This window comes from Varroa destructor, unplaced genomic scaffold, assembly GCF_002443255.2.
Source record: "Varroa destructor unplaced genomic scaffold, Vdes_3.0 BEIS01000004.1, whole genome shotgun sequence".
NCBI lineage: Eukaryota > Metazoa > Arthropoda > Arachnida > Mesostigmata > Varroidae > Varroa > Varroa destructor.
This window is the reverse complement of record NW_019211457.1, coordinates 35,240,241-35,255,476: the sequence shown is the minus strand read 5'-3', so window position 1 is coordinate 35,255,476 and position 15,236 is coordinate 35,240,241. Positions and strand designations below refer to the sequence as shown.

At 40.2% G+C, this 15,236-nt stretch overlaps 1 protein-coding gene across 1 annotated transcript in view; it reads left to right on the top strand.

Annotated features, from left to right (window-relative positions):
- The window catches only part of LOC111249122 (calcium-dependent secretion activator-like), a gene marked incomplete at its 5' end in the record, with an annotated part of 37,912 nt that extends 29,032 nt beyond the window's left edge, over positions 1 to 8,880 (top strand). The window contains 4 exons of the mRNA XM_086986788.1: positions 330 to 665; positions 1,797 to 2,170; positions 3,532 to 4,804; positions 5,279 to 8,880. Coding sequence (XP_086842914.1) covers positions 330 to 665; positions 1,797 to 2,170; positions 3,532 to 3,727 — 906 coding nt within the window. The remainder of the gene's footprint in view (positions 1 to 329; positions 666 to 1,796; positions 2,171 to 3,531; positions 4,805 to 5,278) is intronic.
- Positions 8,881 to 15,236: the final 6,356 nt, after the last annotated feature.

The following is a 15,236-nucleotide window of genomic DNA, read 5'->3' as shown; positions in this document are numbered from 1 at the left end:
CTTGAATGAACGCGTTTATGAAACAGGCGCGAAAATATGTCGGAAGACTGATGGGCAAAGCCCAATAGCAAAGTGTACAGGGACAAAGTCTATACACCATCCTATTATATGTGCGTAGAACAAAATGAGAGACATGAAGGAAGTACAACTAAGGCATTTTTTCCTATTTTGTATACCAGTTAAGTGACATTTGTACGAGGTGGTCTGACTAAAAGTCTGGTGTGTTCGAGCATTGTTTTTCAGTTTTCTTAAGATGATCTCTTTCAGGCATATGTTCAGATGTATTATCCTATTATTCCACATGACTATTATTATTATATCTCTTACAGATGTGGCAGAGAAAAGGTGCAAATCCAGCAGGTAAGTTGCTGGGCACTGCGGTCGCGGGGGCAGGAGGAACCTCCACAGAATGGCTCGTGCCCTCCGAGATGTGCGCAATGATCAACGTTGTTCTCGAGACGCGGAGTCAGTCGTTGAAGCTGTGTACGGTCGATGGCGCCGACATTCATCAATACCATGCCAAAATCGATCAGTTGTGCGACGGCGCTATGCAAGATATGCAAGGAGGGCTACTGGCCAAGCTGGACTCGATCATGGAATCGACGCTATCCAAGTTATCACGCTACGATGAAGGAAGTCTCCTCGCCCCTATTCTATCTCTTACGGTACGTTTACGATTAGATACATCAGTAGATACTCTACAAATAAGGAGGTTGTAGGATACGGGGACCGGCTTTTCAGAGGGATGGCTGTATTTGCCTGGAGGCTGTTTCTATTAGGCAAAAAGCATTGATCGTCAAAGTCATTATAGATAATTATGAACGTACTTGATTTGTTTGGACACAACACTTACGTGTCGAACGTAGATAGCTATTTAGTGTTTCTTATGTTTAAATCCAGACAAAAAAAGTAATATTTCTATATTCCACTTCTGTGTTGATCATCTGATCCGAAGTTATTTCCGAAAAATTCGTTCCAAAAAATGTGCATACAAAGAAGTATGGCAGAACTTCGTACACACTTTTGCCAGTAGACTATGGTCTACTGGCAAAAGTGTGTCGCCTGCAAGAAGATGGTCCTAAATAGACAGAGCTATTGTACTTAAAAGATAAAAAAAACCTTTACTAAAAAATGTGTTTGCACAAACACTCACTTATTTTTTTAGATTTAAAAATATTTTAAGATATTTAAAGACATACATTTTCATGTACACGCACGATACGTGAGCCCGCCTAGTGGGTATTCGAGCTGGGAGCGGTACAATACTTTTTTATTATTTGCGTTTCGTTAGAGATAATAATATTTTCTTTCGTCAAGGCGGTTCTGAACAAGAAAGCTTGTGGGTAGTAGCCATCTCAGCGCGCTATCGTGCAATGCCGGCACTTCGAAACGAAATGTAATAATAAGACAGTGTAATGCATGATCTCTCAACGGCGAAGACCGGAAAGCGCCTTTCGTGAACACAGAGGGGCCTAATTTGATATGAAGGCCCGCCAAGTGCTGCCTTTACTGAGGATCAGGCCACTGTGCTTCCTTTCCTTCAGCAGGACAACAAAACGAATCTGTCTAACGACTAGCTACGGCACACGATGATTACAAACAGAAACAAGTTCTTACGACGTTTTTTTCACCTCACCGATAATGCGACTAATAGTTTTACAGTCGTTTATAGTTTTCATATCATCGAGGGAGCGGATTCTCCTTTGTACACACAGATATATTTCTATGAATCTCATACAGCTTTTACTATCTTTCATACACATCGACTTCACCCTTACCTCTGGCCTGGCCTCTAGTATCGACAAGGCATGTCAAGTTCAGGCAAAGAAGTAGGACAATGCTACGTGAACTTCGTGCGGAACAGCATGGAGCAGCTACGGCAAAAAGTCTCGGATGAACTATGGGTGCTTAACCTATTCGAGCTGTGGTACTCGTCACAGATGAGTATGCTGTGCGCATGGCTCTCGGAACGGATGGAACACGGCCTCCATTCACTTCAGCTGTCTGCGCTGCTTCAAATCGCCCGCAAGCTCTACTCCGACTTCGAGCTACAGGGAATCGAGGAGGAGAAGCTCAACTCGAAGACGTACCAGACGATATGCTCGCGCTTACAATTAGAAGAGGCAGCCGCCTCTGTACAGGACGTCGCCAGGGAAAAGGACGATGCCGAGTAAGTTATGCACCCGTGCTGTTGTGGCTGTTATTACCACTCACATTAAAATTTACCTGAGGCCTGTATTTGGAAACTAATTTTCGTACACCTACAAATAGAAGCTAAATAATATTGAGGCAGATACTTGATTCCGGATGTTTTTATGAGAGTTGAGAAAGGCCACCTCACGACACACCGTAATGCAATGAAATCTAGATAAGAACTCCGATTGAGGATACTGCAGCCATTTCTGAAAGTTTGTAAATACTTAAATGACCGTAATAGCGTATTGCGCCTCAACAGATCAGCGTATTTGTCATATCGATTTAGATAAACATGTAAGTCTTGGACTATACGGCCTTCTATAGCGTACACTCTATTTTGAAAGACTACGTCGATTTCTTCAGTGCCAGTGAAACCCTAACTAAATACAAATAAGCATATATCTGTTATACAAGTTCGAATGCACCAGGTAATTCAGATTCTATTAAGTTCAGCAAGTTCAGCAGTTTCAAGTATAGCAGTGTTTATAATCACTACTATTCGATATTTCTCATTTGTTAAATTAATTTTTATTTTTGCTATTCTAATGTATATTTGCTGCTTATACAGTTCAATTTATAACAAGCCCCTATGGTGCTTAAGTTTTGATTTTGTATATTTTTTAAGTTTATCAAGATTAACGCCACTTACATTTATTATGTTTTTCTTGTTTAGAAGCCTTGGTGGAATCCTACGCCGATTCACATCGGTCTCTTCTGTAAGTTGTATGTGGGTGGATGGAGGCTTATAAGGGGAATAGCGTGAAAAAGGTCCATATAGCTAAAAGCATATATTTTGGCTTGACACAGCTACATTGAAAGAGCAAAGAAATTGATTTAGTTAATTCGGCAGTTATTACCCTAGTAACTTGTAGATAGGCTCAATTTCTCAGATGGTAATGAATTTAGGTTTTTTTTTATTCGACTCTGCTACACGTCGTCGATGAAATGAATCTATATCCATGCTATATAGATACACTTAACTTATCGCGTGTAACTTTAACAGCGTACTATGGATTTGTTAGTGTGGAACTTACTGTAAATTTATCTGACCAATAGAAATGACGGAACTATAGCGTTGAACGATACAAAACAGATTATGCGGCTGAAATTTTCGGATATTCTAGCTAGTATCTGCTTGGCACTTTCACAACTTCCAAACGTCTTGCTTAGAAAAGATCCGGTTTCCCGCATGAAATTGTTTTTATATGCACGACGTATGTCAACTGCACCATTTTCTTCTGTGCTGGACTAAACGGTTTAAACTCTGATAGACGTTTTTTTTGGGCTTCTTTGCTCACCCGCTGTTTGCGACTATTCTTCTTTCTCTGCCTTTAGGGACTTCACCGGGGAAAACGCTGGCAGGCCAACGACGACGAATGCCGCGGCGAGCAGCGACCTTCCAGGTGGTCAGGGTTCCCCGCTTAATAGAGTCCAGAACGTCACCCAAAATCTCACTGGAAGAGTTTCGGCACTTACCCGTGGTGTGGGTGGTCTTGCGAACAAGTTTTCTAGACTCGGCGGGTTCTTTTGATGGCATCCTGTCCCATTCCCAGACGCGAGCGCCTCTAGTTGCTACTGCTATTACAACAGCGATTTCTTCTGCAATTATGGAGATGCTGATATAGCGGAAATCGAGATAAAGAGAGGATTCACGAACAAATCACTCACAACATGTTGGTGGTATGAATCATGCTACTGGTTCAACATAGAACTATCGTCGGCAATCTTGACCACGGGTCGACAATCGTCTCTAGTTCAGCTACGATTAAATATTGTTGCTTCATTGAGCTGAATAACTAATGAGGTCCATAGGGGTGCTCGGTATGGCCTGCTATTGCTCGGGCAACTCGAGTACGCGACGAAATTTCAACATTGAACTAATATGTCTTTGGTGGCTCCGTAGCGTAGTGGGAAAAGTTGACATTTGCATATGTTACTCATTCGCTTATAGACGAAACGAAACATTTCGAAGATGGGTGCGCCAAAAAAGAACTGTTAATAGTAATTTATTTTATGGTAGTTAAGAACGAGAGAGTTATATATTCATAGAAAGCGGAAAGCACAAAAGCAAACTCTAGAGGACCGCGAACTCTCGGATTATAAAAGCAATGAATAGTCAGACCGGCTTCGTCGGTCGACTTTTTGCCTCAAAGGTTGTTAGTGTAAGCCGATCGCCTTAATTTCGACCATTGGGAAAGCATCGAGATGCAAATAATTGTTCTCTAAACTAATTGTTCTCTGTTACAAATTATCATGTCTACCAGACAACAATACGTATTACGAATAAAAGTGACAGTTAGCCATCTTGAATACGCGCCGGCCGTTCAAGACCAAAACGATGTTCTTGTAAACAACAACGGAACGTGCACGTTCGCTTCGGGTGGCCGTCGTGCGAACGGAAGAGATCGTCTACTTGGCTGGTGATCACTAGAGCCACTGGGCCAACTTATCTTGGTCATCAAACCGGATAACTCAAAGCCACTGCGTCATTGCACGGAACTGTCCTACTAAATATTCGTACATTGTGTCGAATGTATTGTCGCTTCGTTCAGCTTCTATCGGCTATACTGCGTACGCTGGTCAACACCCTGTTCTGCTTCGAATACCGGTACGGGTAAGGAAAATTGCACGGGAAGTTCATAAGCTTATGCTGCATGAAATTTCGTATGTTTCAGTTATTAGGTAATGTGAGTTGTTACGAATGAGAAAAAAGAACCTCTATGCATATATGTGCATAGCTTTGTACCGCTGTACAGCCCTGTCTGGCTCGTATACTTATTAGAATTTGATTCAAAGGTAGTATTCGGCCACCAAATGTGTACGTCCATCCGCTTTGGGGATCATCTGCATTTTGGCCATGTCTAATATGGGTATCATATATATATATATATATGGGTATCATATATATATATATATATATATATATGTGTGTGTGTCTTTATGAAATAGTCGGATCCTTGACTGCACCATTTGCGGTAATCAATAATCAGGTTTATCCCAGACGTGCATTGTTCTTTTAAAACCAGTCTTCGTTTTTCGTTTTTAGTAATCACTTCAATTTAACGTTTTCGTTTGTTAATAGGTTCATCTAACTAAAATGCTGAAGTCAACTTTATCGACAAAACGTGACACTAACATCAATACTGACTACGCTGATTTCACGGAAGACCAACGCCGAGAAGTATTATGGCTAGATCCTTCCCGAAGAAGATAATTAAAATATCGATGCTTCTAACTATACTTCTGCTAATACACTTGACTCTAATAAATAAAGCGGATTAAGCTATTCTAGCACGAGCATATCGGACGCTCGTGGTTCGAAAAAATCACCCACGATTAGTAAAGAGGTCTAGCAGTTGTTGACGATAGTACACGCACAGCTTAACAAAGCAGAGAATCAAACAAAAAACTATACAAAAAATCGAAATATAATGTAAACTTAAAGGGGGCAACCCCCGACAAAACAAGAAGCTAACGGACATTTTTTTAAATCATGATCATTATACGGAAAGGCAGCGAAACAGACGCCACCGCTAGAATTTGCCATGCCTTAACGCCAAGCAACAGGACACGCCGATCGATCAGCAGCCCCTGAGGGCATTCGGAGATAGAAACTACAACAGCGAACACAACACCAGCTGCAATTACAAGAAAACAGACATTATATATACATATATATATATATATATATATATATATATATATATTAGAAAACGTACGTTATAATAAAAATAACAACGACAAGGACAGACTCATGTATGTGGTGTACTGCTATTTCTACGTGAGACAAACGCTATTTGTCGCAGAGTTGACATAGCGGAAATGACGGCATGTACGCATTACACAATGACATAAAACGACATTAAATGGAATCGCGTTCGGGCAAGCTAAATATTATTTGGAAACATGAGCTCGATAAAACACGAGGCAAGATATATAAGGGAAATAAGGAAACGGTGAATTACGTTACGGTGAAACGGAGCTGACTTTATACACTGGAAGCTCTTAATATGCTCTTGTACCAAATGCAAAGGTTCCTACCCAAATATAACAAGCAGCGTGTGAACGAATATGTTTGAACGATTCGATTGATGGTACGACCATTGCTGCTAAGAAATGGCACGAGAGAAAAAGATTTGATATTCCAAACAAACCTAGTAGAGATGTGGGAACACGCAACGTCGATACCTAAACCTTGTCTGCACAGTTTTACGGGACTACAAATATACATATAATAGTTGGAAAGAAAATTACCGCATCACTTGGCTACAAATGAAAATATAAACAGAGACAAGGTGATCAGGTGGAAGATCTATTATTGGAATCAACTGTATTATTACTAATAGATTATATATATACCATAACATAGCAAGTGGCTATACACGTAAATAAATAAACCCAATACATACATATATATATATATATATATATATATATATATATATATATATATATATATATACAGAAAAAAAAAAAATAATAATAATAATAACGTGCTCTAATATGATAAAAGTAGCGCTATAGAACGACGGAACATGCACAGGGCAAGAGGAGTTGCCCGCTGCCTATAAGAAGTATGGCGATGTTGCTTCTCAAGTACAACAACAAGAACTAAAGCATATATATATATATATATATATATATATATAGATACATAAGCGAGCTATATTAACTAAACAAAATTCATGCATCAAGAACTTAGCAACGACTAGTCTCAGGGCTCTAAGGAACAGCCTTGCAAAGAAATTCTCCGAAAAGCCAAATAGGCGTTATAGATGTGCTCCATCATTCGGCTCGTACCAAACGCTGAGATCCCTGCTAGAGATTAAACCGTAGCAAGAAGTATTTCGAATTTTTCCAGCGTGCTGTTCTCGGAGTACCGTCACAATTAATATTATCACCATTATTATTGCCGCTTTTGTCTGTAGGGCCCGCCGAATGTACTACATCTAATTACACTTTACGAATAGGTCCGTTTACCATTCATTCAGGCCACCTCTAACCAAATACGTGAAGAGACAGAAACATCGTTTCTCAGTGACGCTGCCTATGAGCGATTACGCCCACACGCGAATTATCATAACCAACCAATCAACCAAGCTGGTGTTAATCGATACGATAGCGAGCTTCTATGGATGATGCTAGCTTTCGATGATCGATTAGGCGGAACGTACCACAATGTCTTATTTAATGCTATTTGTGGTACGTTATGGCCGAACATGCGAGCGGCTGTGGAACGTTGTACAATAGTATGGGTTATTAGAAGGGCCAAAGTAGTTCAACGAGCAAAGAGGTCCTAAAGATGCGATCCGTTCTAGTAATTGCGTACCGTAGTAGATATTCATCGATGATTATCGTGCACAGAGATATTACAAACGTTTGAGTAATCATTGGATGAGGTGAATATCCTTATGCTTGACGGCTAGGAGATAGCACGTTTAATCCCAATCCGCTAGGCATCTTGTTATTAGTAGAAATTCATATTGATGACATGATTATTTTTTGGTATATACCATCGTACAATGATGCTAATTGAGTTGACATTACTCGTGACAATAATCAATAATAATAATAATAATTATTATTATAGCAACATAATCCGATACAAAAAAAAAATGACGCTTTCTGTCAGTTGAGCTTCAAATTTGGTTGAAGTTGTCTTCGGTGCGATGTATACACACACATATATATATATATAGGTATATATAGTATGTCATTATATTTATAGAAGTGATAAGAACTTGTTGGAAACTCGGCGAGAAGCGAATCAGAGTTGGATGTCATCACTACAATGACCATAATAACAATGTTGCCCAACAACCACACAGACATAGAATAGATAAGGCTAAACAATACATAGTGACCTATGGGCAGAAGGGCGTAAAAAGGCTTTTTTTATACATGTATGCATTGTACATTGGACGTGTATGATTGCCATTGTTATTATTAATATAGTACTATAATAGCTAGTACTTATACTCGTCGGTATTGTTCGTTAGCGCATATTCTATAACTTCTATAATGCAAAAACCAAACGCAACGATTCAGCGTTCGCAAAAGACTACTGCTTCAATGGAGTTCCCTAACGAAACCCGTTGGCTTAGGATTGTTTAAGGATTAAATTTACCGATAGTAACGGTTATTATTATCATTGTTACTATATGTAGGGCGCGTTCGATTCGTATGTTACGTACTATATACGTACTACGTATACGTATATGGAATTTTACCAGAATATATACGAACCAGAAATAATAGCAGCAGCAGCAGCAGCAACAACGATAACAATAACATCAGTACAACGACAAGCAACTATAAGCAGAACATAAACGGAGCCCTCCCTATACGTAGTCACGAATCGTCCAAACATCGACGTAGACATACGAGACTATGCCAAGATACGTTCACCCGGAGTAAGCCTCAACTGGCCATTGGAAGCAACTAGGACATCACAACTCGAGCCGTCTAACAGGACCAAAGAAAAATATCTTTCAAAAATTGCCTGATAAGTAAATTGCTTTCAATACCTTCGAGCAGAAAGCTCCATCAACTGTCAATTGTACAGGTAAGCCAGTGTCGTTGCTACTTCATCCAATGCGCACGGGCAGCATCGGAGAAGGTGCAAAACGGAATTTGAGGCGGGTTCAAAAGAAGATTCAATAAACATTCAATTTCTTGCTCTAACCTGTATGTCTTATTTCGTCTTCTCAATGTAGAGTTCGTTAACAGAGAATGACTGAAGTTTTAATTTCGATCCGCTTGAATCGAATCTGAATGTATGCATGTTACAGATCTGAACGAAACACATCGAGGAACCTCCCTTGCCGCTCTCGAATTTCTTCAACGATTCTACCCCTTCATCAATGGCCAGTTGAAGCTCTCTCTATAAAAGTCACCTGAAAGCATGAAAAAGGCACGAAGTCCATTCAAGTTGAACATAAAAGCTATGCTTGATAAAAAGGCAAAAATCTATTCGTGTTTTAGTTTTGAGCCCATGCGCTGGATTCGAATGTGAGGTGCCCTCTTCCCCATATCTCGCCCCTCTCCCCCAAATCCCCTTGCATCGCTCTTACAAGCATAGATAGACACCTGCAAAACCGAAGAAAGTAGAATGACTGAAATATAAGCATACATTAAAATGGGCTAGAGCCCACGGGTCAGCAAATGATGCAAAGCTAAATATACATACGGCGAACTTAATTCCATGTCTGAGCATAACCAGACATATAATTGAACCTATACGATATGCAAATCACAGCTTACGATAATTGTTTATATGTGAGCCAATCGACCCATGACCCAAGTGATGGTGACAGGCGGATTCTAAAAGTCATAAAGTTTACGGTGCGTATTGACCTTCTTATGCGAAACCTGCAACTCCGGTCCAAAAATCGACTTATTGTAGGATATGTATTTAGATTATAAGGTAGTAATGAAAGGATTCTTGCATCCGATATTTTATTGAAAGATACTATCCTGAATGAGGCTCCCAGGAAGTACCAAAGATCTCTCAACGGGAAAATGCCATCCGTTGATAGATCAGGTATACAGTTATGCCTAAAATATAATCGAAAGCCTGAACGATAGATAGAACGTTGCAATATTTATTCTATTTCACGACATGTACATCGTTCATTTGGGAAACGTTTTCGTACACATAGTATAACATTGTTATTACATTGGAAGACCCTCCATAACGAATCGCTGCCTATCGTTGGATGGCAATTCTGCGTCTGATCGACTGGTATCGTATGAATGAGATGATAACGGAGTATTCGCTTCAACTCCTGAGTCAGGCACCATTCAGGACTGTTTTTACTATAGCGGGCAACGAAACACAAATACTAAACCGGCGAATCCCTCCAGGTCTTTAGACCTAATTCTCTACTATCCGTTAGCAACCAATGGGTGTTTCTGGTCCAGCCAGATTCTCATCAGTTTCAACCACATTGAGTATGCAAAGCTGCAACTATATGTGTACAACGTGTAGCATATATTTGGAAGATACCTAACCGCTTGTGCTATTTGGTGGAACAGTTTCTCCTAGTTTCAATTACTGCGACTGCCTAATAATTGCGATATACGCACCTACAACGAAACCTAGTGCCGTCCTTCATAGCACCAATAGGGCTAATTTCATACCCTAGTCTGATAGTCGCACATCTAACACAGGCGTCCGCAGGAAGCAGGACGTCTCACACAACCTAACTATTCAGTTTAGACGTACGGGACAAACCTTCGCCCACAGACTTCGCATTCACGCTGATCAGCGTCTGAAACAGCGTTAGGCACGGTCCTGAGAACCGAAAACCCTTACGTGAGAAACGCATACCACTCAGTCGCGTCGCATGCTGTAGCAAACGGAAAATACAAATCGTGTAACTTACCATTTGCTTTGGTTGATCCATATTGTCTGCAACTGTCATCCGCGATTATGTTTTTATGTGACCTGACTTTACTCTCCTAAAGCTGACCAATCAACCGCCTATCGTATTATCTTTATCTACAAATAAATCTGATCAGATGAGACGCGTTTCCGCAAGGTGTTCGACCTATTCCATTGAACTCCGAACAAACACATTTGAAATGCCTGTATCTGTTCATTCCAGTCGCCTCCGAGTTAAACCAACCTATTTTCCATATTCGTGGCGTCTTTTGGTCCGCTGCTTGGTATATATATAGCGCAGGTTGGTTAAGTTTTTTGAAGGTCTTGGATGGAACCGCAATTGCAGCAAAGCCCGTGACAAGAGAAGAGAGCCGAATAGCTGAAGGGGACATGTATTGCTAAAGTAAAAAATAGAAAAATAACTTCCGAAGCGTGGCTTCTTCACGGTCGTACGTCGAAAAAAAACTGATTGATATAATCATATAAACAATAATACCCTTCCACGTTGTTCTTTAATAAATAAAAAGGATATGTGAGAAAATATTAAGGCAATGCATTACTACTATTATTATTATTGAAAGTTCACGCTGTTTTAACGAATCTACCGAAACACTATTTTGTTAGTTGTCATTCTGTTAGAGTCGACAGTTTTGAATCTTCTTGAGACGTAGTAGAAGTGTGTTAGTACTCCATGCCGCCATAATGCCAAACACAAAATTAACTAATCTTGATTTTCGCTAACCTTAAAAGAACTTCTATCTAGGTGTGCCATGCTCTGTCTAGCAATTTGTCCCTTAGTTGTCCTATGCTGTAGCTCCGTCTAGCATCATCTTGTTTGAGGGTACATGGCTTGCAAGCAGATTTGCTCAGACGGCTATTAGCCGGCCAACGGTTTCATCCTCTATCGAACATCGTTTCCTATCCAAGTTCTGTATAACGCCAAAGTTGCTAGTGTCGGTTAAGTCGGCTATGTACTCATGAAAAAACGAAGGAAAGAACAACATGAGCATATTAAGCGACGAACAATTGCAGCAATATTTAAAATCCATGTTTACATATATATATATATATAGTAAGGTGACAGTAAACACACTCAGCAGTAACAGTGACCGACACAGGGGCACGTATACCCCCAAGCGATGATAACGACCGCGTATTAAATATGCATGGAGACGATTAGCTTTTGGTTATCCACGTATGGCGGTAATATTATAAAGATCAGTTAACCCTCCGATAAATCAAATGAGGACAATGACGATTAGGAACTCATAGGCATGATAAACACGGTAAAAGAGCTTGAATATGGCAGGGAACAACACAATTTAATGATTGGACTACATGTGAAGAACGTGAAGATAAATCAATGGGCCAGACATGATTACTGTTAATGAATAATGATGATAATGACAACAATAATTAAAAACCCCCTATTACTTACATAGACGTTTAATATCAACTATTTATTTATAAAATACGTATAGGGTAGGAGTATTCTAGAAAATATTCCTAACCTAAGTCGAGTTCTTGTACTCGGTGTAAACATGTTCTTCTGACAATAATCCATCGTGTCCATGCGGTTGAGAGCGCTAGGCCTCTGCACTGAAACGTGTGCGTTAGCGAGAACGCGATTTTCTTCCGTGGCTCATACGGCGTACGTTATGTCTAGCTTGTTTTGTCACTCTCGATGCACTAATGTTCCGATTAGAGTTTTTGTAGGGGCAGATTCCGCAAATTTAGCGGTCGGTTCAGTTCTGTCAATTCCTGAATTTTTCGTTAGTTCGGCTGAACGCTCGATAATTATTCTCACGCCTATTTCATAAAATGCAGGATGTGCTACATATCTACAAACGGAGTTTCTACCTTTCGGGAGCTACTCATATCTACCGGTGGCAGGCTGTGTACCATTATTTGACACAAGTACTTCTTTTGGTAACTGAACTTTATGGGAATTTAATTAATTGTTTCCTAATAACGCTAGCATTCTTCACAGTAACAACTTTTATTCATCCGCTCACGCATTGAACCAGATCGGACTATAACCTATGAATATTCTTCGTCTTCGTGACTTCCTCGTGTTTTCCATGGATAAAGCGTCGTTTTTAGGAAACTGTCCATGGGCTTCATTGACGAAGTACACTTTTAGCTAACTGTTCGTAGATCCTTGTCCGGAATAGGCCACGAAACGTGTTGCCGCCTTGGGGCTATACCTTAGCTGTCTCAAAATGTTCGTGGTATAGTTCAGAGGTACACGACTTGAAGTAATTCTTTTGTTATCCGACGTTTCTTCATGGATCCGATAATTATTCACTGACTTTTTCGGAATTGGGAAGTTCCGCTAGCAGTACTGGAAGGTGCGTCCACTTCCAACCGATGGTAAGTTTGATTTAATTTTTGAGCGGCCTTCGAATAGCGGACGACCCGATGCTTTTGGTTGCCAGTATAGACAACGCATTACGCTGCAGAAGAGTATGCAACCAATTGCGGCAGTTCGAAGTTGGAACCGCTTCGTCCCCTACAAAGGCTGATAAAAGTGACTTGCTTGTTGCCCGTGACCAAAATCAATTTTCTCCCATGCAGATATAACACCTGTTGCCTTTCATTGTTTTGTCGTGCGATCTGTTATTCTGCTTCACATGATAGTTCCTTCACGTAGGAAATAAAAGCAATTGGCCTTTCCGCCGGTATAAGATGTTTTCCATATCGCAGGAAACCATCGGTTTACTTGATACGACGATTACCTTAGTTTTTCCAAAGCCTTCATTTATTTGTCAGGCTATGTGAAATGCGCCTTATTTCACAACGATTCGTAAGACGCTTTTGAATAGCTAGTAAGTACGGAACTAATGGTGCGTCAGTGTATAAACCACAAACGAACCTCCGTCATAGAGGCAGCTGCTGGGTTTTCACTTTTGCGGTCTGCAGTGCAATCGAAGCCACAGAATTTAACATTGGGTTTCACCAATCCGAATCCTCTTTCTTTAATCGTAAACCTTCTAAATCCAAGCATCAAGACGCTTCTTCTAACCGTCTAAGGTATACATACTTTACTATCCCACTTCTCTGGAAATCGAAAACAGAATCCTATCTACTGCCCTCCTCCTGCTCAAAACAGAACTGACTTACTCTATAGACGTTTTTGCAAAATGAGACATCCCGTTACGTATAGAAAGCACTATGTACTAACAACTTAGTGGACTGATGCACGGCTACTGTATTACTCGAGGCCACCAAGCTTAGCGAAGGGTTCTGCGATGCGTAAAAGGGATTAGGTAATTAAGAACACCTGCTAACTTTTTTCAATTTTAAATTTCGCGCCAATGCGCACAATTTGATCGGATTTGCTTCTATAAAAACTGGGTGTGGCTAGTTTTATGGTAGGGTCTATGTTTTCACCCACACAGATCCCCGTTGTTCAATCTGCCTTAACTCTTAGGGTTTAGCGAAGCATGGTTTTATGTCTGCAAAAAAGATGTACGCTTATTGCAGAGAAGATTAATAATTTTGAACGAGGTGGTTTTCCTATTGTTTTGCCTTTTCTTAAATACTCTCTCCATTCCCTATGTTATGCCAATTTTAACTTTTGTACCTCATTTCTGTATTCAAGTTCTCCTAAACTCTAAATGCGTCTTAAATAATCATCAGTTTAAAAGTTTTGCGTTGTTTCATGTTTGAACATAGTTTGACTAGACTGGCAGAGTATTCGTCTGTGAGGTCGATGCTTACAGATAGATATGCCTTTAAATATCAGAACGGTCTTGGTTAAAGTACTGAAGAGCATCGAGGACCTTTTCATTCCAGTAGCTAAAATACTCGTATGTCCCCGTCTGAAGCTTTCTTTGAAGGTGCACTCTTCTTGATCTTCGTGCTCTACTCAAGTGGCCTCAACTTCATCATATAAAACACACCAAAATACGGAATGGATCTAATTTTTATGAATATGTCCTGATTTGGCACAACGGTGCCAGTTTTGTTGGACTTCAGTAAAGGTTATCTTGAAACTTTCCTGATTGTGTTTTGTCGGGTGCCGATCCGAAATTGTTGCGTTGTCCCAGTAGCGTCGATCCATATTTCACGTTTGCTGTGTGACCTCGTCTTTTTAGCCGATTTCAAATCCTTGTTAAATAAGTTCCTTCAGGTAGGCTGTCCTCGAATTTCTGCGCCCCTCAGCTGCGATGCTGTGCTTGTTCTCTTAGATTAACGATACATTTTCTGGTCGTCATGTAACTAAATAGTGTAGATACTGTTTAACGGATCATAAATTTCTCAGGATTCGTTCGTTTCAGTGGACCAGGAGATAAGTGAGCCCAGATGAACTTTCGTACAAAGCAAATTTATTTTAAAACGCTATTATTGAGTATGAATATGTAGCAAAATGCAAAAGTAATATCGCAGAGAATTTCATACACCAAAGGTCCACCCCAGGCCTCCACTTAGAAGATAAGATTCAAACTAGTAGAAGTGTTCAGGACGGCCACAGACAACGCTTCGGAAGAGCAAGGACATCAACGAGCTGTGTGAAAATATTGAAAATATATAATGAAACATCCCGTAAGGCAGGTAAGCTGTGAGACGGCCATCGACTGATTAAGTGTCCGTCGCATATCACTAAAGATTATATTACTAGAACTCCTATCAAATAGGACTCCAAGTGTGA